Consider the following 23162-nt stretch of genomic DNA (forward strand, 5'->3'; position numbering starts at 1 on the left):
ACTAAGAACATTAGACCTGTAATTGCTGGATTGGTTTGAAACATCCTCCCCATCACACATGACAGAATATGTCTACAAAATAATTCAGAGATTACACATGGAAACTTCCACTACAGCAGGAACGGAAACTTCAAATGTGAACTGCCAACTTCAGTGCCTGGACAAATGTAGCTGCCTAAATTAAAGCTAGCAAGAAGCAGGACAGATGGCTGTAGCAGAATAATATGGACTTATATGTCTACATTTCAGACATCGGAATCAACATTCTTGCTAAATAGCTTATTGTAAGGAAGAGGACTGAGAGGTGCTCAGTCCACATAGCGGTAGTACAAACGCTACCAAACAGAAACAAGCTCTGTATGGGTATTGAGAAAAAGTCAATGGCTGCTACAAGGTATTAAAACAGTCTTTCTGACAGTCCTTAACATACTGCTGTTTCTTCATTACTTTTCTGCAAGTATTCAACCCATTGAGTGGGTCCAGTACCTGCAGCTTTCTATGCTTCCTCCTGATAGCTCATACATTCAGAAGTGACGTATCAGTAAGCAAGAGGAACCATAGTAGGTAGTTGATGAAGAAACGAGAAGCAGTGGTGTTTCAATACCCCACCTGCCAGAATGTAAAGTTTATACCCACTATGGGCAGAATGGTGGCTAAGTGGTTAGCACACCGGCCTTTGCAGTGGTGGCTCCCAGGTTCGTATCTCGGCCAGGACACTATCTGCATGGAGTTTGCAGGTTCTTCCGCTGTTAGTGTGGGTTTACTCCGGTTTCCTCCCACATGCAAAAAACAATTAAGTTAATTGGCTTCCCCCCAAATTGACCTTAGACTGTATGATTATGGTGGGGACATTAGATTGTGAGCTCCTTTGGGGGACAATAGGGACATGACTATGGACTTTGTACAGTGCTGTGTAATATGTTAGCGCTATATAAATACTGTGTAGTAATTATATTTGCATACAAGTGTACGGACAGAGTTTCTTTAACCCCAAGCAAAAAATAGCTAAATATGCTATTAAAATATAGGTAAAACAACTTTTTATAAATCTGTTCAGATCTTCTTGTGATTCATTAAGGCCAGCAGACAGCATAGCCAGGTCCATAACTTCTCGTGTAGTTGAGCTGGTCAAGGATCTACCCCCACAGCCTGCTACCTGGCCAATCATGGACCAGTAAACACTTATAAGGTACCTGCAGTACTTTCCCCTCCTGTCAGATGGTTCCCAATATTAGGTGGACAGCAAAGCACTGAAGCCCTAAATGCAAGTATGCTCTTTAGCAGTGCAGTTAGATAAAAACAAGCAGATTTGCTGCCAATTTTGCACTCAACTGACCAAGAGGATCTATATTTGGGTGGGTGACTGATCGATCCGTTCTAAAACATGTATGAGACCCTGCCGTTCTGATTGATATTTATCATACAACGGAACAAAACCCAAATATTCATTCTCTTACAAGCAGTCAGGGGCTGAATTGCCGTCAGATGCAATCAGCTGGAAAGCATTATTCTCATCATCCCCACTACAACTCAGCAAAGCTGCAATGATAAATATCTTTATCCAAGGAAATACAAGCAGAGTTGATTCAGTACGAAAAAAAAAACATTTAATTTTTAAAACATCAACATATTTGTTACAAACATCATTTCAACTGGTCCAATTCTACAACAAATTAACCATGATTGTTAAAATTATTTACAACATTTCAGTCTTCTAGGTGATGTTTTATTAAACTCTGCTATATAAATACAGTACTTTGACAAGACAAAATAAGGGCTGTCTGCATTATTCAATAATAAATCTATTACAAAAAAGGGGGACACAACCATTAATGTTCTGCTATTCTGTGATCTCATTTAAGGAAATCAATCACCGGAAGTCTTTTATTTTTACTGGTGAATGTAAACTACAATATGTACATGTTCTGTTAAAGTGTGCATCACTCCACCTAACACAAGGCCGGACTACACGACTTTCAGTAACAGCAACCTCGTATGTCTTCTAGATTCAGCCTAAAAATGGTGGTGTGTATTGTTTTTAGGCAGTGAGAACACTTTATTAGAGGATAAACATTAAATTTACTTCACTATACATAACTGATATATGTAACAATATTACTTGTGTGACATAGCCGTGCCCTGCGGGTGACTGTAAATTGTGCATCCTGCAATGCTTTATACCATTGACCTATGCTTCCTGATGCAGAGGCTTTCTGCATATGTTCTGCATAGGCTTTCAAGAGAGGAGCAGTGCAACCTTAACACCATACATTATCCAGTGTTCTCCCTAGCCCCTTTTAGCCGGGCACACCGCTTGGCACTTTTTAGTAACCACCTGGCTGTTTTGGGGAGGTTACTAAATAGTTGGGTCACACTACAGAGGCTGCCACCCAGCTTAAAAAAATTTCTGGGTTGAAAACTGGCTCTATTTACAAAACAGGGAATCTGACATTCTCTCAAACACTCCACCAGGGAATGTTTGAAGGAATGTCTGATCCCCTGCTTTATAAATAGAGCTGTATGTGTGCAAGGAAAGAATGTTTCAAAAGACTGTCTGTGTTGCCCCACAAAAAATCAGATTCTTAGGCTGCGTACACACGTGCAACAATTGTCGTTGGACAGGATCTTTCACGATTCGTTCCAAAGAGAAAAAAAATGCACAATGCATTAACGAGCGCTGTACTGCTTTGTGAAGAGGGGAGAACAACAGTAAGCACCCCACTGTGCTCTCTCCCCTTCACTTTCATTACGATCGTTCGTGGACCCACCAGGACGGATCCATGAACCACGTCTGATGAGCGCTGTACACACGTCAGATTCTAATCCCATACCAGCCCTGAGACGATTTTCGGGCAAGAATCATCTGGCATGTGTACTTAGCCTTACTTTGCAAAAAAAACACAATCTGAATATTGCAAGATTCATTTGTTTGATGCAACAGATAGAACAGAAGTCTCCTCAAAAATAATTGGTAATCTTTGATTGTGCCAAGGCCACGTCTATGTGTCCTGACATCTGCCCCCTTATTGTTTTCTGCAGGCTGCCTGTAGTGTTTGGGCCTGCTGGGTCCTTCCCACAGCTCTGCTCAGGGTATGGACAGCACACTGATAATGTTACCACTACTTTACAAGGTAATATACAGATTTGTAAACGCATTTATTGCAAAGTGGTTTTCAAAAATGTATTCCAGTTTGATGTTTTGCCCAGAATTCAGTTTAAAACTCGACCGGTATGGGGTAATGCAGACTGTGTGAAACCATTCTTTCTCCTGACATCTTAAATAAACTGTAGGTATAGCCAAACATTTGTAGCTATTAAAGTAACAATCTGTATTCCATTAGGGAGATTTCCCCTTACTTTCTGTTCCAGAGAAGATGGGGACACAGGCAGCCATAAAAGACAGTCTAACCCTTCCCTACCTTAGTGAAGGATGGGAAAAAAAAGATGGCACCCATCTGGTTGCTATAGTCTGCAATCCTGTGTATTCCTTTCTATCCATGAGATCAGCTCCAGGTTAGCCCGTTTGCTGCAATATTACGAAGTGAAAAAAAGTCTTTCAAACAGATCTTTTGATAATGCCGAAGGGTCGTAATTGTCTAAATCGGTTTACAATCCCCTAACAGGAGACTTGGCAACCTCGGATTGTTTCATCAAGTGGGGAAAATGACACTTGGAATCTAACAGCTTGAGCCTGAGACTTTCAACTAGCAAGACATTTGGCCGCTTTGAGAAATAGGACCTATTTTTACCCCCAAAATCTGGTCATGGGCTACATATATTAAAAAAGTTAACTAAATGAAGATATTTAATCCAAAATATGTTTAAAATCTTTGTGTTTGTGCTCTAACAGGGGTATTCTCTAAAGGTATCTGAAGGCCAGGATCTACAGCGACCAAGCTAAATTCAGCTTACAGAAGTTTTAACTCCTACAAGATAATTTAGATTGGTTGCTACAGGCACTGCACTTTGTGTTTACTGCTTTCCTTTAGACGGCTTTAGTCAATGAATTTGTCTGATGACAATAACTATATACTTTCTGTAAGTAATTAGAACTTGTTGCTAATAGGAAATTTATTTATAAGGCAGGGAGCAATTATGACTTTGGAACCGCAGCTGCCATAGTAACCTAATTTCAACATTTTACTACAGAACCAGAAAGGTGTATTCTGACCCATGGTTCTGATTCACTGGCCTTTGCCTTATAACCTCAATGTGTGCATTACAGTGCAACATGTGATCAAATACTGCAATGTCATTCGTTCTAAATGTTATCCCAATATACCTAAAAGCGCTGCGTTTCCCAAAATACAGCAAGACCAATTGGAAGTGTATTGGGCAGCCCATTCAAATAAGCCAATGCAGCTCCAGTGTGGATGGGACCTTGCAACGTGGCAATTGTACCTACCTTTTTTGTGTTTACACATTTACAATTAAGCAAATAGCCCAGTTGTGTCTATTTATTAAATATGTGTTACTGTGAATTTAAATAAAATCATACTAAAAAGAACAAAAAAATGATTTTCTCATATACCTAATGAGACTTTTCCCAGTATAAAATAAATTGCATTCCCTTCAGAGGATGAGGCTTTGGGTAAAACATCAGGGGGTGGGTAGGTAGTTTAATAATCTCAATTCATAAAATAAGAAAAACTAATGTTTCCCCAGAAGAAACAGGAAAACAGCAGACAATAAAAACTATGAGAACTGTACAAACATATTCACCTCCAGTTGATAAAAAAATATAGATATATCACAGCTCACAAACATATACAGATCTGTCAGCAGATGTATCAATAAAAAAAATAAAAAAAAAAGGAAAAAAAATGTCTACTTGGACTTCCTCCTTTTGGATTGACTGGGACTTGCTCCAGATTCTGAAAGGAAAAAACAGTGGTTGGTTACCTCTTCACTGCCAACAGGGAATAGAGAAGTGGCACTGGCTGCCCCTTTGGCAGTCAAGGAGTTGAAGATGTAAATATTAGTAGCTTTGCAGCTCACATTGGGGGGCAGACCATTTTACCATCCCAATGACAACCTACTATATATCCCTTCATATAAGAATAGGACAGTATTTACTCCGTAGTGTCTACTCTGCAGAGGGAAAGTAAGGCATCATCAATGGACCCCAACAGTACATTACAGCATCACGGTCAAATATACTGCAATATAAGCTACCTGCATGTCATAAGCAACATAAACAAACCAATCAAATATATTCATAAAATCTATGAAACACGCATGAAAGCCTAAAGCAATGTAAAGCAGATAGCACATGAACTATAACCCATAGCAACCAATTAGACTTTGCTTACATGAGGCCTGGGAAACCAATAAAGCTTTCAGTGACATGCAGTCAGAATGCAGCATCATTACCTAATGTGTTCTATACCAGTGGTCGCCAACTTTTTGGACGTCACGGACCACTAATTTCACGGAATCCGGGCCACACATGCTCGAGCAGCCATGTGTCACTCAAAGGGGAAGAAACTTCCCCCCACAGAGACGTCATGATACCAGAACCCGCCCACTCTGCCATGGCAGGCTAAGACCTGCTCAGGCTCCAGAGACACAACCAGCCTACTGCCCTGAGTCTGCAATCCATATGGGAGACATGGTCCGTGGCTCTGGCCAAAGGTCTGCTAAATGAAAGCTTGGGCTGTGCATGTGCAGCTTAGCATAGGATGCCAGAATACCAAATGCATCTCAGCTTCCCCTGCAGCTGCCAGAACTGAATGAACTCATTTGCACTTGTATCCTGGCCAAACCAATCAAGATAAATAAAGGCCAGACTCCGGGAAGAAAACTGAGTGAAGATGGCGGCACCTGAACCAGAGTGAGGACATGTGAGTGCAATTGAAAAATTGAGATCAGGCAAATGGGGTTATTTTATTACAAAAGAGATATCGCCTATCCCTTATGCAATAAAAGACCGATAGCACTTTTTAAATGTTTGCATTTAGTTCTGCTTTAATGATTATAAGATGAAATGCCAACAAGCTCATTATGGTATGATAGTCAGGTGACCTCATTCAATATTGGACATGTGAAGTGCACAGGATAGATCAGGGGTGCAATTAAAGGCACCAAACACTGAAAAAGTACATATTTTAATGTTTCGCTAAAGCAAACAAAACTCATAGATATGACCTTCCAATGACCTCATAAAGAGGCAAGCAATGTGTTATAAGGCTACATTGGAGAGTAATGGCCTTCAAGGCAGCCAAGGCCTATTAATCCCCAGCAACATAGAGCCGGTTCAGGTGACCCATTATGTGTGCTTCAGTTTTACACTTAAGGAACCTCCATCCTGTCTCCTTAACATTTTCTAAAGCAGAAATGACCTGTGTGTTTTCATCTGCTTAGGATACCAAAAGGCTCAAGAAAGCACAAGTCTAACTTTTTGCTAGGGGTAACATACCAGATATTGTATGCCAATGCTATCCCACATTTCCCATTAATAAAACCAAAATGTTCAGGCTTGTCCTTACCAATCAGATTTGGTCCCAAGCTGGCCCCTCAATACCCTTATTAAAGACAGCCATCATTTTCAACACACAACGTTTAGAGTGGTTAAGTCACTGTATGCAGTCACTGTATGCAGTCATGTATGCAGTCACTAAAACGGAAGAATGCATTGTCTGCCTGTACAGCTTCTTCTGCTGCATACTAGCCCACAAAGTAAAGAAGCTTCAACATGGGCATAGCCAGGCAATGGGAGAGTAAAGGAGAGAAGCACTGGTAGCCAGGCAATCCATCCACTGCTGATTGCTCTTTAGGTAGAGGAACTAGACCCCAGCATCCTGGTAGACTGTGCTGATGATGAGGTCACATGAAAGCCACTGGGCCAAGTATGGCAAAGTGAAAATCGACCACAAGGGAAGTCACCAGAAGGCGCATGTCAAAAGACACATACTGGCCAGGTGGAAAACTAACAAGATTGTGTCCCCAAATTCCAGGCAACAGTGATGGGCCTTAAACACTGTCCCTAAATATTCTCTGTAAACAGTTTGTGTTTAGAAAATGTGACACTTGTAAGCCACATTAAAGTTCTCATCCCTCATTGTCCCTGGTAGATCTCCAGCAGTTTCTCCACAACCATCCATTATCATAAACATGTTGACCTTGCAACAACCCGCTCATACACATCTTGTATATCTACTGCATATCACTTGGCTGGTTTCCTTCACCTTTCGTGGAGTTGGTTGAAGTACTGGGACGGGTCACACGCTTTCGTTGTCCGCTCTCCAAGATGTCTTGTGGGATGGGAAATTCCTCCACTCTGGAGTTTCTACGACTAGGGGGCCTGGACCTCTCTTCTGGTTCACTAAACAGAATAAAAGAGATAGGATCAGTGAACTTTACACACACTTCTGTTAGTTTCTCCATGTCAGAGCTTCTTCAACAAGGACCCTGTCACAATCTTCTAGATTTCTATTGAGCTGGTAATCATAAAACAGATAAATTGTTTGTCCACTCCATAGAAGCGTACAGTGCTTTTTTGCACAAATGCTGCTGGATGTAAAAGAGGAGAAGCCGTGGAGCCCAGGATTTTAGTAATTATGAATGTGTGAAGGGTGGGAAGTGATGTATAGTGTTCTCTTTTAAAACAAAGGGTGCTGTTGTAGTAACTCTTGCCAGCAACAGGGTCACTTTGAACGAGGACTGTATTGGATGAAGTGTGTGCATATTATAAGTTTTTGACTTTAATCAGGTTTTTTTTTATCGGCTAACCAATATTGTTTTGTGTAACAATTATTAATTAATATATATATGGATTATTTGGTTTATTGATATTGTGATGTTGCCTATAAGCATCCTGGGCAATGTGAGGAACCCATTCAAATGTTCTAGGACTCTCTGTTAAAAATTACCATTGAAATTCAACAAAGCATACAAAATAGCATGATGAACTCACCATTCCATATTCTCTTGCATATCAGCATCTAAAAGAAAAGAAAATGTTTTTTCCCATGAGACATAGCCATATGGAAGTAAAAGAAAATGTATATCTGCATAAACAACCCCTCCTTCACAACATCTTACCTTGTTTTTCTGACGCATTCTGATTGTCACTGCTGGTCCCCTCTTCAGGACCAGGATTCTGAGGAAAAACTATTAAATGGAAGATTAGAAGAAGAAACATTGATGACAATCATTTATAGAACACTCACTGATAATATATAAATTTTAAAATTATAAAAAATCAGCTACTTCTTTTAACTAAACTTAAAAGATAGTGAACAGTAAACTTAACACATGGCATGGTAAGATATTACGAAAAAAACAAGGAAAATTAAAACGGAGAAAGAACAAAGAATGCATGTGGTCAATGTGCAAGGACAGGTGAACATAAAGAGGTATGATTATATCATAGTAGAAGGGATATCTCCTGTCCCCTGCCATAAAGGACCTGCCTGGTCACAATTTTTTTTTAATGAATAATTCTGCTTCAAAACTTAACAAGAAAAATGCATTTTGTTTTTTTGAATTTTAAAATGAATAGTGTACCTGTTTCCAAGATCTCCTCTGGAACAGTCTCATCAAAGGTGGTGCTGATTTGCTCTGCTAATGTGCTCTCGCTACTTTTCTCAGCCAACAGCATCATTGGTGGATTTGGAGATGGAAACGGAAGGTCAAGAGGAGTGCTGGATGCATGGACAATTGGATCCATGGACAATGCAGAACTGTTGTTATTCTCTGTACCAATCTGACTAGTCATGGACGGTGACCTTCCTGGTCCACCCACATTGGAGCAGCCAGCTTCAGAGCTTTCCATATGTTCTTGATTGCCAGCTTTGCCTTGACCCAAGGAAGGTGTTGTTAAGAACTTGCTGCCAGAACTTTCCACATTACTGCCAATTGTTGGTGAAGAAGTGGGCCTTGTATTTACAGGTGAAGATAAGTCAGGAGTTGAGCGTTGCATGTTGACATCATCTGAGCTGTACTGCATATTAGTTGGTGGCTGTGGAAGTGGGGAAGGAGACGGAGATGGTGCTAGTTGGGTGGTCATTTGTACTGGGCTTGTGAGGGCTGGTCGGGTTGTGGGTAAACTGTTGGTGTTAGTAGAAGGGACGGTAGATGATGAGGATCCAGAGAACTGAATATTTTGGGAAATATGCAAAGGTCCAACAACTGCAACAGACTGAGGCATTAAATTAGAGTTGGGAGATGGCAAGTTTTTTTGCTGTGATCCTTTCATTACTTGAATGATGGAAGAAGAATTGAAAAACACTGGAGTGATAAACTGTTGGCGTGTATTGGACTGTACAGGAGGCTGCCCTTCAGATACTATTACTTTGTTTCCAACACTGGCCATTGTAACTACAGTGGGTACCAAAGTAGGCTGCAACTGAGAAGACATCGGGGCAGACACACTGGCTGAAGGGGTCATAGGGTTTGATGTTACAAAAACAGTTATTTGATTTGGTGTCATGGAGCTGGAAGCAGCTGTTGGTCCACCAGGTCTCTTTAAGGTGTTACTGGGGAGGTTTGATGACACATTAGTGTTATTTTCCATTGCATCAGTCCTTGGCTGAATATTGGTAGCCTCTGCATATGGATGAGCATTAGGTACACAAGCTGTATCTTGTTTCCTGTGGTCTTCTCCTGACAAAGCAACATCCATTGTTTTTGGGTCTGTTGATGGGAGCATAATTGAGGTTTCAGAAAGTGGACCTGGTGGCTTAATGTTAACATTGGGGGCACCAGAGTGGTCCAATAGTTGACTTAGGGATGTTGGGGCATCTCTCATGGCCGGTGAAATAGCAGACAAGTCCTCAGAACGTGGAAGTTTTGGGGTTTCCATAAACAGTGCTTCCTTTTTGGCTAGCTCTTCTGGGGACACTATCTTTATATCTTGGTGAACATCTGTTTTTTGTTCTACTACAGGGTGCTCTTTTGGGATCATCTGCATTGGTTGACTCTCGTTTTCTTGAGCCATGCTTGAACTTTCTTTTATCTCCTCAGTGGTGACAGCTGGATTTGAAAGAGATGGTGGAGGATATTGTCCCATTGTGGGTGCTGTTAAAGGTGGTTGTACAGATGGTTGGCCACCCAACATGTTTCTCTGCATCTCCATACTATGTAACATTCCAGGGGTCTGCTGTCCACCAAGTACCATTTTAGGAGTCTTGGAGTTTTGTCTGCCAGGACTTGGTGTTGTTTTGCGACTTGATGCAGGACTTGACCGTCTACTATTGCTTGGACTTGCTCGCTTGCTAGCACCAGCAGTTGGTGGTTTTCCTGCTCCATTATCCATTTTATTCATATGTGAGACAAATGTTGACTGGTTGTTCACAGTCAACCCAGGAGGAGCTTGTCCAATGGCTTTTAGAGTAGTTGGATTCAGTCCCTGCTGATCAAAACCTCTATTAAGAGTGGGCCGGGGAGGTAATGGAATATTGATCTGAGGAGGAAAAAGACCTGCAATAGAAGCATTGAGTCTTTCTGGAGAAAGACTAATTTCTGAAGGCTCTGTACTAGGGGGGCGATTATTGGGGGTCTGGGGGTAATAAGGTCTCGGGCTTGCTCTGTTGGGGGTCTTAGGCCTTGATGTTTGTGATGGAGTCTGAACGTTTTGGTAATGGTGCCCATGATTTCCACCCATAGTGTTGGAGTGCTGCTGCTGAGGGCTTGTGCCTTGTGTAAGAGAAAGAGAGGAGACAGTCCCTGGTTTAGATCCAGCCATCATCATTGGATTTTGAGGCATAAGCATATGTGGTGTTATATTGTTTTGAGGTCCAGGAGCTGTGGGAAGCTCAGGAATGTCACCAAGTGCAGCATTTGAAGATCCATCACCCAGAGGTGACCCAGTTGAATTTTGTCCACTTTCTGGAAATCCCATCTTTCTACCATTGCCTCCTAATGATGTGTTGGACACCATTCCCATTCTCTGCTTATCAGGTGAAGGTGGTATAGAACCAGTGCTTTGTAAGTTCACCATGGCAGGCATGTTGCCTCCTTGCTGCATTGGCATTCTCTGAGCATCTGGGTTCATGGCAGCCCGGGGGTTGAAGACATTCTGTTGCAAAGGAAGCCGTACAGTTTTCTGCTCCTGCTGCTGTTGTTGCTGCTGCTGTTGCATCATCAGCATCATCATCATCTGCTGAGGAGGGGTAGGCTGTTGATTCTGCCCACTTTGACCCTGTTGCTGTCCCAGCTGCATTAACTGAGTAGGAATCTGTTGAAGTTGTCTCTGCTCAAGTCCTTGTGTTGGGTAACCTACAATAAGATTTACATAATTTTTAATACAAATCCATACAGGCTCCTGGACTTCTGCAGCATGTTTATGAGGCCTAGGGACAATTCGTAAACAAATCATAAGCATGATTGCCATGGAGTAAACGCATGAAAAAATTGCATCCTGACATATCTCCTCTAAAGACAACACCAGTGCATTTATTATTACATTGTACTATTAGGCGGAATATCTCCACGCAGTTCTCCACGCCACACAAAGCAACAGGTTTGCTTTAATCCTCCTTGCCCCAAGAGCACATATTTACTTTTCATTTACTTCCCACTACTCAGTTCAGTTGCTGATAGCAGTGGAAGTTTATGGAGTCTATGATTTTGACAACATGACACTGGTAGTTGGTACCTGGCCTGGTGCTTTGAAGTCCAGTAAATGTATGGTTTATACCAGGGGTCTGCAACCTGCGGCTCTTCAGCCTCCTTGTTGTGGCTCCCTTCGGCTGCCGCGGGGTGTTATGTTTTGCGGCTCCAGACTATTTTTCTTTAGTGGAAGAGGAGGGAAAATGGCTCTTTTGATAGTAAAGGTTGCTGACCCCTGGTTTATACTGTAGCTAGCGTATGTACATTTTAATTACAATATTCCTAATACACAGTAAATAAGCTTTAAAATAAGTAACATTCTAAAATGTAGGGCACTGTGGAGCAATTCATCCTTCACAGTAAAAACACCACTAAAGTCATTCTCTTAGGATCTGAGCCTACCCTGCTCCCTCTTCAGTCGGCAGCTTTCAGCCTTCTAAGGTATAATGTAAACACAAAACAGATGCTATGGAAGGGAGTCATGAATAGCCGAGAGGACAACCTCAGTGTCTACAGCCTGGTTACAGTTTAAATCTTTTTCTGCATGTTAAAAATAAATGAGCTTCCATGTCCATAGACTAGGCACATGTTTACTAGTTTAGTATCTTGCAAGATTGCTGTATATCTACCTCAAGGGCACATACAAACTATATTATTCCAGTAACATTTACCATTACATACAATTTTTTTTATAGTCAAAGCATTTTATTTTAGATAGAGTGGGGAAGGTTATGATTAGGACTACAAGTTTTAATACAGGATAAAGTAAGAAATATACTTGCCATACCCGTTTCCAAAACACCTACTGCCTAGAAGATAACGACATATATGTCATACCCTCCCCTGCAGGTATAGCCTTGTGGAATGCAGAGCCGGAAAAATTTTACAAGATTGTCTCACTTTACCTGCTTTGTGTACAGGTACGTTTTCATCTGTGTATAGTTGGTGATTTGAAATAGGGAAAGCTCATAAAAATTGGGAACTCCAGTGGAAGCCTAGCTAGGGAAGAGCTATAACCTCAGTTTTTTATTGATGTCTATACCTCTATTGTAGATTTTTCTTCACTTTGTTTTCACGTTTGTTCTTAAAAATAAGGGAAAATCTCTCAAAGAAGCCCTAAATAGCCGTAAAACCTTACAGGGGTTCTATTCCTATACAAAACAAGAAAACATGTTTTGGGTATATATATATATAATTATATTAATAAAATGGGCATATGGAATTTATCTTTGGTTGTTGTATTGTTGGTTCTTACCAGGTGGCCTGTTTTGGAATTCTGAAAGTTTTTGACCAGCATCTAAGGCTCCTAATTGATCTCCCACCATTCCAGACTGATCAGACTCCTCCATACGAGATTCAGCAGCACTACAAATGAAAAAAGAAATAACTGATCAGTTACATGTTTAAACATAACTAAATATTCTCTCCTTTCCCCTTTAACACACAGTAGTACCTAATCATTTTCTTTTATGCATTATAGTTTTTTTCTGTTAGGCAAATATGAATATTTCAATGTGTGTTGCTGCTTTGTGTGGGAATGATCTGCTTTGCCTACTGGAGCATTTTTTGTTCCCATTCACATGAAAACAAGCATTTTAAACTAATGTACTTAAAATTCCCACACATATTTTAAAGGAGGTCTCTTGAAAAAAAATGACAGTTGCAAATGTTTATTTTGCAAGATTTTTATGCAACTGCTTCTTAGGGCTGCATTTATAAAACAGGAAATCGGTCATTCCCTCCTGGGAATTATTACTGCCATTTAAATACATAGACCTGGAATATTCCCACAAGGGAATGTTTAGGGTAATGTCTGATGCCCTATTTTATAATTAGAGTCCTTAAACTTTTTTTTATTGCACAAAATACAGTTGTATACAAAATGTCTCTACAAACCTCCTTGAGTATATGTATGATCCAGCGGCTTGAGAATTTTTCAACTAAATGAACATGAATGTGTATGCAAATCAAGACTTTCCTGATCTGTATACTTGTTCTGAAAGGACTCAAGTCAGAATCAGAAATAAAGCTTACAATTTTTCACTATTAAAAACATCAAGCTCAGTCATGTCAGGTGATTGATTTTTGCAAGCTATGCATACTAAATAAATCAATGTATAATTGTCTGTGATTGACATAAACCACTCACTTCAAATGTTCCTCTCCCTGTTGGTTCTTTTTCTTCCTTGGTGGCTTCTTCTTCTTAGGCTTGGCAGCAGCAGCGTTCTGTTTGCTATTAACGCCAAAATGACCAGCAGATATGTCACTCTGAAGAAGGTTCACAAGCAGAGGGCTGGTTAAAGTAACATCTTTGTTCACAGGGAAAGCTGTATTTTGTCCACAAGCCAGCTGATTCCCATTGCCACCTTGACCAAATGGAGAACTGAAGGGGAGACTGTGCCCTTGGAAGTGTTGTCCAGGTCCATTATTTCCAGGCATATTCTGCAAGTGTTGGGGATGTTGTGGAGCCATATTACCTGTTTGCTGCATAGGTATATCAGGCAATATGGACCCCAAGTCACCAGCAGATTGAGCAGAGGTCTCTGCATGAGCCTGCTGAAGATGCTGACCTGGTCCAGGTTGTCTGAGGACTTGACTCTGCATGTTGACACCCTGTGGAGGATTACTACCCACTGTGCCCTGCTGGGTCTGTCCTTGGAACTGCACCATGTTGTTAGCAAGGCCAGGGGTTTGTCCCCTTATTATCTGATTAGAACCAGCCATTACTACTGGATTTTGAGTGTTGAACCCTTGCTTATTTCCCTGCATTATCTGCTCCATCACAGGGTTTTGCTGCATTATAGCCTGATTCTGAGCTGTCATCATCTGATTGTGAGAAGGAATCATCTGCTTTGTGGGTGTCATTCTCTGAGGTGTTTGACCCAGGGTTTGAGATCCAGCCAACATCTGTCCTTGTGACATGAGCTGTGTTCTTGAAAGTACCAGCTGACCCTGGGTGTTGAGAGAAGCCTGGCCTTGAAGGTTAACCATTTGTCCTTGGGAAGAAATGATTTGCTGATGCATTCCAAGAATTTGGGACTGTGGCCCTTGCTGGGCCTGGCCATGAAGTCCACCAATGTTGACCTGATTCACTCCGCTGCCACTGGTTTGCTGGTTATTCAGGTTGTTATGAAGTCCAATCAGATTAGTCTGCATCACATTGGCACCTCCATGGGATCCTTGAAGCTGACCATGTGATGATCCATTAGTCTGACCGACTAAAATGAAAGCAAATTTTATTATTAAATGTTACTAATATTTATACACAATAAAACTACAACAGAACAGTGTGCACCCTACATTATCATGAAAAATGTTCCTCAATTATTTACTTTTTTTAGTTGCTCCTAGAAAAATAAGAATTTTGTATGAACCATGAACTCCTTTTTTATTGGTACATTGCTAGGCACAAGAAGTCTTTCACCTTTGGGACATACAGTTAGGTCCATAAACATTTGGACAGAGACAACTTTTTTCTAATTTTGGTTCTGTACATTACCACAATTAATTTTAAATGAATCAACTCAGATGCTGTTGAACTGCAGCTTTAATTCAGTGAGTTGAACAAAAAGATTGCATAAAAATGTTAGGAAATAAAGCCTTTTTTACCACAATCACTTCATTTCAGGGGCTCAAAAGTAAATGGACAAATTAAAAAGCTGAAAATAAAATGTTCATTTCTAATACTTGGTTGAAAACCCTTTGCTGGTAATGACAGCCTGTAGTCTTGAACTCATGGACATCACCAGATGCTGGGTTTTCTCCTTTTTAATGCTCTGCCAGGCCTTTACTGCAGCGGCTTTCAGTTGCTGTTTGTGGGCCTTTCTGTCCGAAGTTTAGTCTTTAACAAGCATGCTCAATTGGGTTCAGATCAGGTGACTGACTTGGCCATTCAAGAATATTCCACTTTCATTGCTTTAATAAACTCCTGGGTTGCTTTGGCTTTATGTTGTGGGTCATTATCCATCTGTATTATGAAACACCTCCCAATCAATTTGACTTAATTTAGCTGGATTTAAGCAGACAGAATGTCTCTGAACACCTCAGAATTCATTCGGCTGCTTCTGTCCTGTGTCACATCATCGGTAAACACTCGTGTCCCAGTGCCACTGGCAGCCATGCATGTAAAAAAAAGGCTTTAGTTCCTCACATTTTCTTTTTGTTCAACCCACTGAATTAAAGCTGAAAGTCTGCAGTTCAACAGCATCTGACTTGTTTCATTTAAAATGAATCGTGGTAATGTACAGAACCAAAATTAGAAAAAAGTTTCGCTGTCCAAATATTTATGGACCTATCTGTACTTCCATTTACAGTACGTAAACCAAAAAATGTACGTCAGCCCAGGGTAACCCAATCCTACTACCAGCATGTTTCGCTTTTAGAGCAATACCAGAAGCATAATGAAACACAAAGCAGTGAAACCAATCAATAAATCAATAAACTTCAAATAAAAAAAAAAAAAAGCTTGAGCACAAAAAAGTTATTAACCTTCGTAATGTGTAAAAGCAGGCAAATAGGCAAGTCTTTCAAACAGAAGTATTTCAGAAAAGACATCCCTCCTCTTGCAGCACTAGCAAAAAGAACTACTGTAGGGCTGGCCTAGAATTTTTGCGTTTGCCAGTGTCCAATCCTCCTGGATAGGGGGTAACAAGAGTTCCTTTTTCCCTCAAGTAGAATAGGAGAATTTGTGCTATGTGAAGGGTTACAAGGTTAGCTGGACTGTTCGAGGTAATGTTTCTGCTTTAGCCTTCTGTGCATTTTAGGGAGCGCTAACTTAGCACTAAGGCAATAAAAAAAGAACATATACACAAAGCATAACCTGCTTGTTGCGAAGACATTAAAACAATCATTTGTTTAATAAAAATTGTTTCAGTTGATAGCAATGGGTCATACCTGGCCCCTGACCAGTGGCGGTAACTTGCTGTTGAGCTGTTGAACTATTGGTTGGAGACCCTGCGGTACTCGGTGGGGTCTGACCCTGTAGAAAATTGGCATTTGCTTGCCCTGCTGGAAAACCGGGGAGCAGCCGCTTAGCAACTCCTGAAAGAGTAAAGAACTCGTTATATACAGTAAATTGAAATGATTACACTTTTCAACTTACACAACAGGATCTGCAAGAAACCCTATAGTGTTATAAATATGTAGGCTGCCTAAGGTCATATTGAAAGATGCTAATGCGATGGTTCTGATGCACTGGCTTCAAACCAGTCCATCTGAAATGCTCTAACCATGTGGAGCAAAAGTTGGTCTTTACTAATTGCATGTTTATCCTAAATCACCTATTTAAATATTACAGAAGACAGACAAGATAGTAATAAATTTGAATTTTTATGATCATGTCAGACTACATATTTCTTTTTTTCAAGGTCCCCCTTAAATACAGGTTTATCTTGGCTATGCAGTTTCTCTCCATAGGGCTCCATAGGCCATTTAGAGCCATCATACTGCATTTACTACTTCAACTTTGGTTCATATGAACAAAAGTCCTCAACTTTAGTGTACAAGGGCCATGATCTGCACACATTTTAGTATTTCTTTAACAGGCAGCAGTAAATGAAGTCAGAAAGCGACTTGTATACCAAAATCTGTTTTTTATGTGTCCCTTAATGACAGGAGTTAAGGTCTCCTCATTAAAAATTCCAAGTATGGCAATTCAGCTGAGCAAAAAAAAGTGAAAGTTTGTTTACACCTTTACATTGGTCAACAGCCCTCTTACATTGGAGGATATGGGGAGAATATCATTATGCAATAAACTCCTAAAAAATTATTTTACTCTATAGTCATTTAAAGTCTTTCAATGTTTTTACTAATATCTGATCACCATCTAATGTCCAACTGCATTTTATAGCTATCACTACTATATTCACAGTCATTAAGTCAACACATTTATAACTTGATAACTTTGTAAGACATACCAGCATGAATACCCTGTGGACCCTGATTCTGCTGCATCATAAAGTTTCCTGGTGTGCTACCTTGGGGCATCACACTACTGCGGCCTGGAGAGCTTACAGTTTGTTGCTGAAAACCCTGAGGCAATGAAGTGCCCTGTCCCGGTCGTGGTCCCATGGTCTGTGGCTGGGTTTGGTTCACCGTTGGGGAGGATGCAGGGGAGCTCTGCTGGAAGGAAGAAGGAGATGAGGCAGGAGATTTAGAAAGGTGAGGTTGCTGCAATGGAGTTAGCACCCTTGGAGGTCCCCCCTGCATTTGTTTCATAGTAGGTGTGTTGAATTGGTTTGAATTGGCCATAGATGGGAAATTGGCGTGAACTTGGGATGCCTGCTGGCTGCCAAATGGATATGGAGGGGGAGGGTGGGACGGAGTCTGCACTGTTGATAAAGATGGTCTCTGTTGAAATTGTTGTTGTTGCTGAAGCGGTCCTCCTGTACTCAATGCAGACTTTTTCCACTGCGGATTGGGTGCCACAGTTCCCAAATTTGCTTGAGCTGGTGGAGGCTGCAAGGCTCCTGACGCAAGCTGATTCCAGCCTGGAGGGACAGGGACCTGTGCAGGAGCTGCAAAAGGAGGACGAATGCCTTGAGAAACTTGTTGATGTTGGGGAAGGCGAGCTTGTTGCTGAAACTGCTGAAAGTTAACTGGATTGGCTGGTCTGTTGCCCACAACAGCCTGCATTGGGTGTAGCTGAGGACCCAGGGAACCAGATGGATGGCTCTGCTGCTGAACAGTCAAACCAGACACAAGAGGATCCATGGTATCTAAGGGGAAGAAAAAGAACTTTATGAATCGTTGATACTTATCTTCTTGTATAACTGTAAAACATTAAAGCCAACAAGTGGTAAACCTATGTATTTTTTTTCTCACTAAACATTTAGAGGAACATCAGGGAAGACAAGCTAACAGTTACAGCTGCCAAAAACTCAAAGAGCCTGAAGAAACAAGACCAGCCACCCTACACATAAACAGAGAGCAGCGGTCACAAGTCCTGTTACAGAAACTTGTTGCAAAGAGCAGTAATTGTTTTATGCTGAATTACTGCACTAATCTAAGAGAAATAAACAAAAGACACCACAAATCAAGTAACAAATGAAACTCCAATGATCACAATGATGACAATGATGATCACAATTACAACAATGATGACAATGTTTGTTCAACCTACATTCTAGATTTAAAAAAAAACTGTCTTTACTGAATAAAACATGTGGTCTATCCTTACTACCCTCCTACACTACAGCGTACTAAAGAATGACAGGTACACTTTCAGCTGACTAGAAAGTATCTATACAACACCTTGCTGTGAAGGGGGTCTGGGTGTTCTAGGTGGCAGTTCAGAACTGCCACCTGCGGCCATCATAGAAGTTGAAACATGGGGACCCTGGGACATCACAGTGCCTGCTGAAACAGGGTTGTTCATCCTGATGAGGCCTAGATCATAAAAGTCAAATTATTAGTGAAATTATCATTTTTAGGAGTATTAAAAAAAGAAATTGAAATTAAATCACCTACCTGCTCTTCCTTGAACCCCAAAACTTGCGTCAATTCTCATTGCATTACTTGCTGCCATTGGTCCATTCATTCTCACCTCCTGTGCAGAGTTTTGAGCTAATGCAAGATTTATCGCTCCTTCTCCTAGAAATTAGCAGAGAAAAACAAATTATACAGTGGATCAGGATCAGGAATAAAAGAAACAACCACATCTAGGGACTGGGAAGCTGGAATATATTACATTGTTTAAATACATTTCACCCATTTAATTCAGGGGCTCCAAGAGCGCTATTCAGGATCAGACAATGAAAGCACCAGACATTGCATCAACATGTGAAAGTTCTTCTGTGAAAGTGCTTGTAGGTAGTTGATCATGAATGAGAAATAGAGCGGCTCATCAATCAAAACTCAAAGGACAGAAATAAGAAATAATCTGGCAGGTAAAACTGTTCCCATGCAGGTAATTTATATGTTCATGTAGATGTGTGTTCAGCTTTTACTGCAATGACAGCAAAATGATGTAAAAAAGCTGTCCAGAAACATTCATAATATTCCCACCTTCTATCTGGACAGAGAGAATTCCCAGGTCCCGTAGCTGCTGGTTGTTGCCCTGGGCAAGAAGACGTAGGCGCTCCGCTGCTTCCCTGGGGATGTTAAATGTGACCCGAACACTGTTCCAAGGCTCCACCTTCTGTAACTTTAGCCGGTCACACTCTAGAGACAAGATAGAAAAATCTGAATTAGGGAGGGAGATCTTCTGTTGGAGTATCCATATATTATTCACTTAATAATAATACCCAAGTAAGACTTGTGCAAGTTCTTATTTAGAATCACAATACTACATTTGGGTGAACTGAAACTTTTAGGAAAATGGTCTACACATGGAGGCTTACCTTTTTCATGCCCAAAGGTGTTTATTTATGCAGGTTTCGTTTTACGGTAGTGAAACAGCAAGACCCACACTTGTCATTAAAAAACAATACCATTAACACAAATTTACACTCTGCAATACAGCTCTAACATTAACTATAAAGAAAGATGGACTCCATGCCAGAGGAAACAAGGCATAAAGATCTAATCTGGCGGCACTGTGGCTCAGAGGTTAGCACTCTGGCCTTTGCAGCACTAGGTTCCAGTTTCGAATCTCCGCCAGGACACTATCTGCATGGAGTTTGCATTTTCACCCCGTGTTTGTCTGTCTTCTTCGGGTACTCCGGTTTCCTCCCACATTCTAAAAACATGCAGTTAATTGGCTTCCCCCCAAAACTGACCTTAGGCTTTATTAGTTACATATGACTATGGAAGGGAGATTATTAGATTGTGAGCCCCTTTGAAGGACAGCTAGTGACATGACTATGGACTTTGTACAGCGCTACGTAATATGTCCATGCTATATAAATACTGTGTAATAATAACAATAATAATCTGAATATCTAAGTATTTTGTAATATTACCTCCAGAGATGAATGCCAGGAGAGGTAAGTCGACAACTATTTCCAGTTAGCAAATCCAGGTTGACAGGCCAGGCGCTACTTTTACATAATCTTTGTAGGTAAACCATTTAAAATTCATACAAACCTGGCATGTGGGGTCCCAATTTATTAAAGTAACCTTCCAAGCATAGAAATGTGTAAACCTCTGGTGTTTAAGGACCTGACAAACTTAGCCTGAAGACTAGGAGACCATTGATGCTTACCCATGTGGATCAGCTCAGGCATTCCATGAATTATTTTTTCCAGTTTCTGCTGCAAATCCTGATCTTCAATATCCCCTTTAAATGCAACAAAGATAGTAGAGTTTCTATCTGCTCTGGGTTCATCTTCAATCCCAGAATCTTCATCCCTATCCATTTCTAGGTCAGGAGGGGACAGGGCTCGGACCTGACTTTCTCTTGGGTCTGGTAGCATAAACAGGTTCATAGCTCGGTGTCCTACGGTTATCTGTCTTTAGATATAAAAGAAAGGTTGATTATACCATGAAAAAAAAAACCTCCATGAACAGTATTTGCAGAAGAAACATGTTCATATTTCTGTTACCAATTTGAATCCAAATTCTTCCTCCTACGTTTCTAAACAGCTTGCTCTCTTCAACAGGAAGGCAGCTGCAGGCATCTTTAAACCAATTTGCAGCAGGAGTTCCCGGATTTACCCTACTGAGAAAAAAAAATACATTAACATTAAAATGCATATTATGTTACAAGGCTTAAATGTGCAATCTTCACTAATGCACAGTTGTGGTGGTTTACATTAAAAACCAAATCAAACAATGACTCAAACTTTTAAAGCAGAATAAACCTATGAAACGTCCTCCCATTTTTCTCTTTCATTTGATTGTTGTGGTAATCACTGTTATCCTTACACACTTGTGTATATGTGACAATCTTCTAAAGAAATGGGTCTACACATCATCAATTAGCATGGCCAGGTCAGACACATGGGGGGGGAAGAAGCCTTATGATGCACAAGAGGGAAGAATAATATCATACCAGAAACATGTCCCTTCTGGAACCCTTCTACTAATAGTTTTGTGACTACAATAAAATTCTGATTGGCCTATGAGACAAATAAAAGGTGAATCCCAGATTGTAACACACATATAAATCTATCTTCCTTTACATATCAAGGACTAAGGAAGAAGGTATGCACACGCATACAATAAATAGTTAAAGCGTTGAGAACTTAGTAGCTGAATAAAATGGTGGTCTAACAGTTAACAGATATTTACTATAAGGATCAATATTAATTTAAAACAAAAAGTCCATGGCTATATTTTTCAAACAACAAAAGGAAGAGAAGTTCTTGATGGCCAAAGAAAACAAAAAAAATCCTTTTTTTTTTTTTTTTTGGTATACACATTTTGTTATACCAAGCATGTCAAATTCCAACAAAACGAGGATAATCTTGAGAAGCCACTTTATTTTATTGAGGGCAAAGTTTCACAACAACAAAATGACTCCAATGCTTATCATCACATCAGTGTTAGTTTCCTATATCACTCTGGAGATGTAATGCTGAGATTTCAGTGCCGAGTTACTGGTTCTGCCCACCTGCTGTGATCATTTTTTTCCCCCATTTAAAAAATTGCAAGTTATAACATCAACAAGTGGAAGATGTAATTGTTCAGAAATAAAACTAATGACTGAAATCGACAAAGGATCGCCCCCTCGCTTGAGAACTCAATCCGGTGTAACCAATCTACTCCACTGCACTCCAAGCTACATAATTTGCTTCTACCTGTAATCAGTTGTAATCATTTTAATTAGTTCAGCAAAAAATTGCTTTTTCTGGAGAATTCCAGGGCTTGGTAGTTCAAGTAAAGGTAAACAACTACAGGTCTTACGCTACGTACACACGTCAGATGATCGTCCACGGTCGACCGTAATGAAGGTGAAGGGGGAGAAAGAGCAGTGGGGTGCTGCTCTGTCGACCCGCCCCTCCCCCTTCATGGAGCAAAAGAGCGCTGTATGTACAGCACTCGTTCATGCATTGTGCAGTCTTTTGTCATTGGAAAGGATCATGAAAGATCCTTTCCAATGACAATTATTGCACTTGTGTACCCAGCCTTAAGGATATAGCTGTGAACAGGCACAACTCAGGAGATGGGTATCAAACAAATTCAGGCCTTACCTATCTCTAGGAACACAGTAAGGTCGGTCATTACAATGTACAAAGTGTTTAGTACTACTAGGACCCGCTCCACAAAAGGCTAGTCACACACGTGCAATAACTGTCTTTAGAAAACCACTAACGACAGATTAACGAATATTCACAATTATTTTGAACAATCGTATAGTGCACGATTCTGTACATGCTGTACCGATACATTCAAATATAATCCACCAATAATGTACACACTGGATACCATTGTTTGAATGATGCAGGGAGTGATGTGTACAGGAGAAAGTGTACCGCAGAAGCATCCACGATCACTAAACGACCGAACACACAATAGATAGTGAACGATCGTCGCCCGTCGGATCTGCCAGGACGGTAGTTCATTTCCAGCGGCATTCCTCATTCATCGGCGTCGTTGGCCTGTCATTGTGCACTTTTTTTGTGTGTGTACGTAGCCTAAGATTGCCCTTTCAAACTTAATAAAATAGAAAAGAGATAACTGGTCAGAGAAGCTACCAAGAGGCCTATGACAACCTATTGAATCAGTTG

General features: G+C 40.6%; 1 protein-coding gene across 2 annotated transcripts in view; it reads right to left on the reverse strand.

Annotated features, from left to right (window-relative positions):
- Nucleotides 1–1585: 1585 nt before the first annotated feature.
- The window catches only part of NCOA6 (nuclear receptor coactivator 6), a 25645-nt gene continuing 4068 nt past the window's right edge, over nt 1586–23162 (reverse strand). Inside the window, exons 2-15 of one of the 2 annotated variants that reach the window (XM_072403704.1) lie at nt 21036–21151; nt 20696–20943; nt 19558–19713; nt 19021–19143; nt 18805–18939; nt 17469–18269; nt 16447–16593; nt 13703–14771; nt 12809–12918; nt 8509–11220; nt 8044–8112; nt 7916–7943; nt 7188–7324; nt 1586–4874 (exon numbers count right to left, since the gene is read on the reverse strand). In XM_072403704.1, the coding sequence (XP_072259805.1) occupies nt 4828–4874; nt 7188–7324; nt 7916–7943; nt 8044–8112; nt 8509–11220; nt 12809–12918; nt 13703–14771; nt 16447–16593; nt 17469–18269; nt 18805–18939; nt 19021–19143; nt 19558–19713; nt 20696–20918 (5757 nt within the window). In that variant the 5' untranslated portion in view covers nt 20919–20943; nt 21036–21151 and the 3' untranslated portion in view covers nt 1586–4827. The remainder of the gene's footprint in view (nt 4875–7187; nt 7325–7915; nt 7944–8043; nt 8113–8508; nt 11221–12808; nt 12919–13702; nt 14772–16446; nt 16594–17468; nt 18270–18804; nt 18940–19020; nt 19144–19557; nt 19714–20695; nt 20944–21035; nt 21152–23162) is intronic. The other variant, XM_072403705.1, reaches the window with a different exon arrangement.

This window comes from Pyxicephalus adspersus, chromosome 3 (genome assembly GCF_032062135.1).
Source record: "Pyxicephalus adspersus chromosome 3, UCB_Pads_2.0, whole genome shotgun sequence".
NCBI lineage: Eukaryota > Metazoa > Chordata > Amphibia > Anura > Pyxicephalidae > Pyxicephalus > Pyxicephalus adspersus.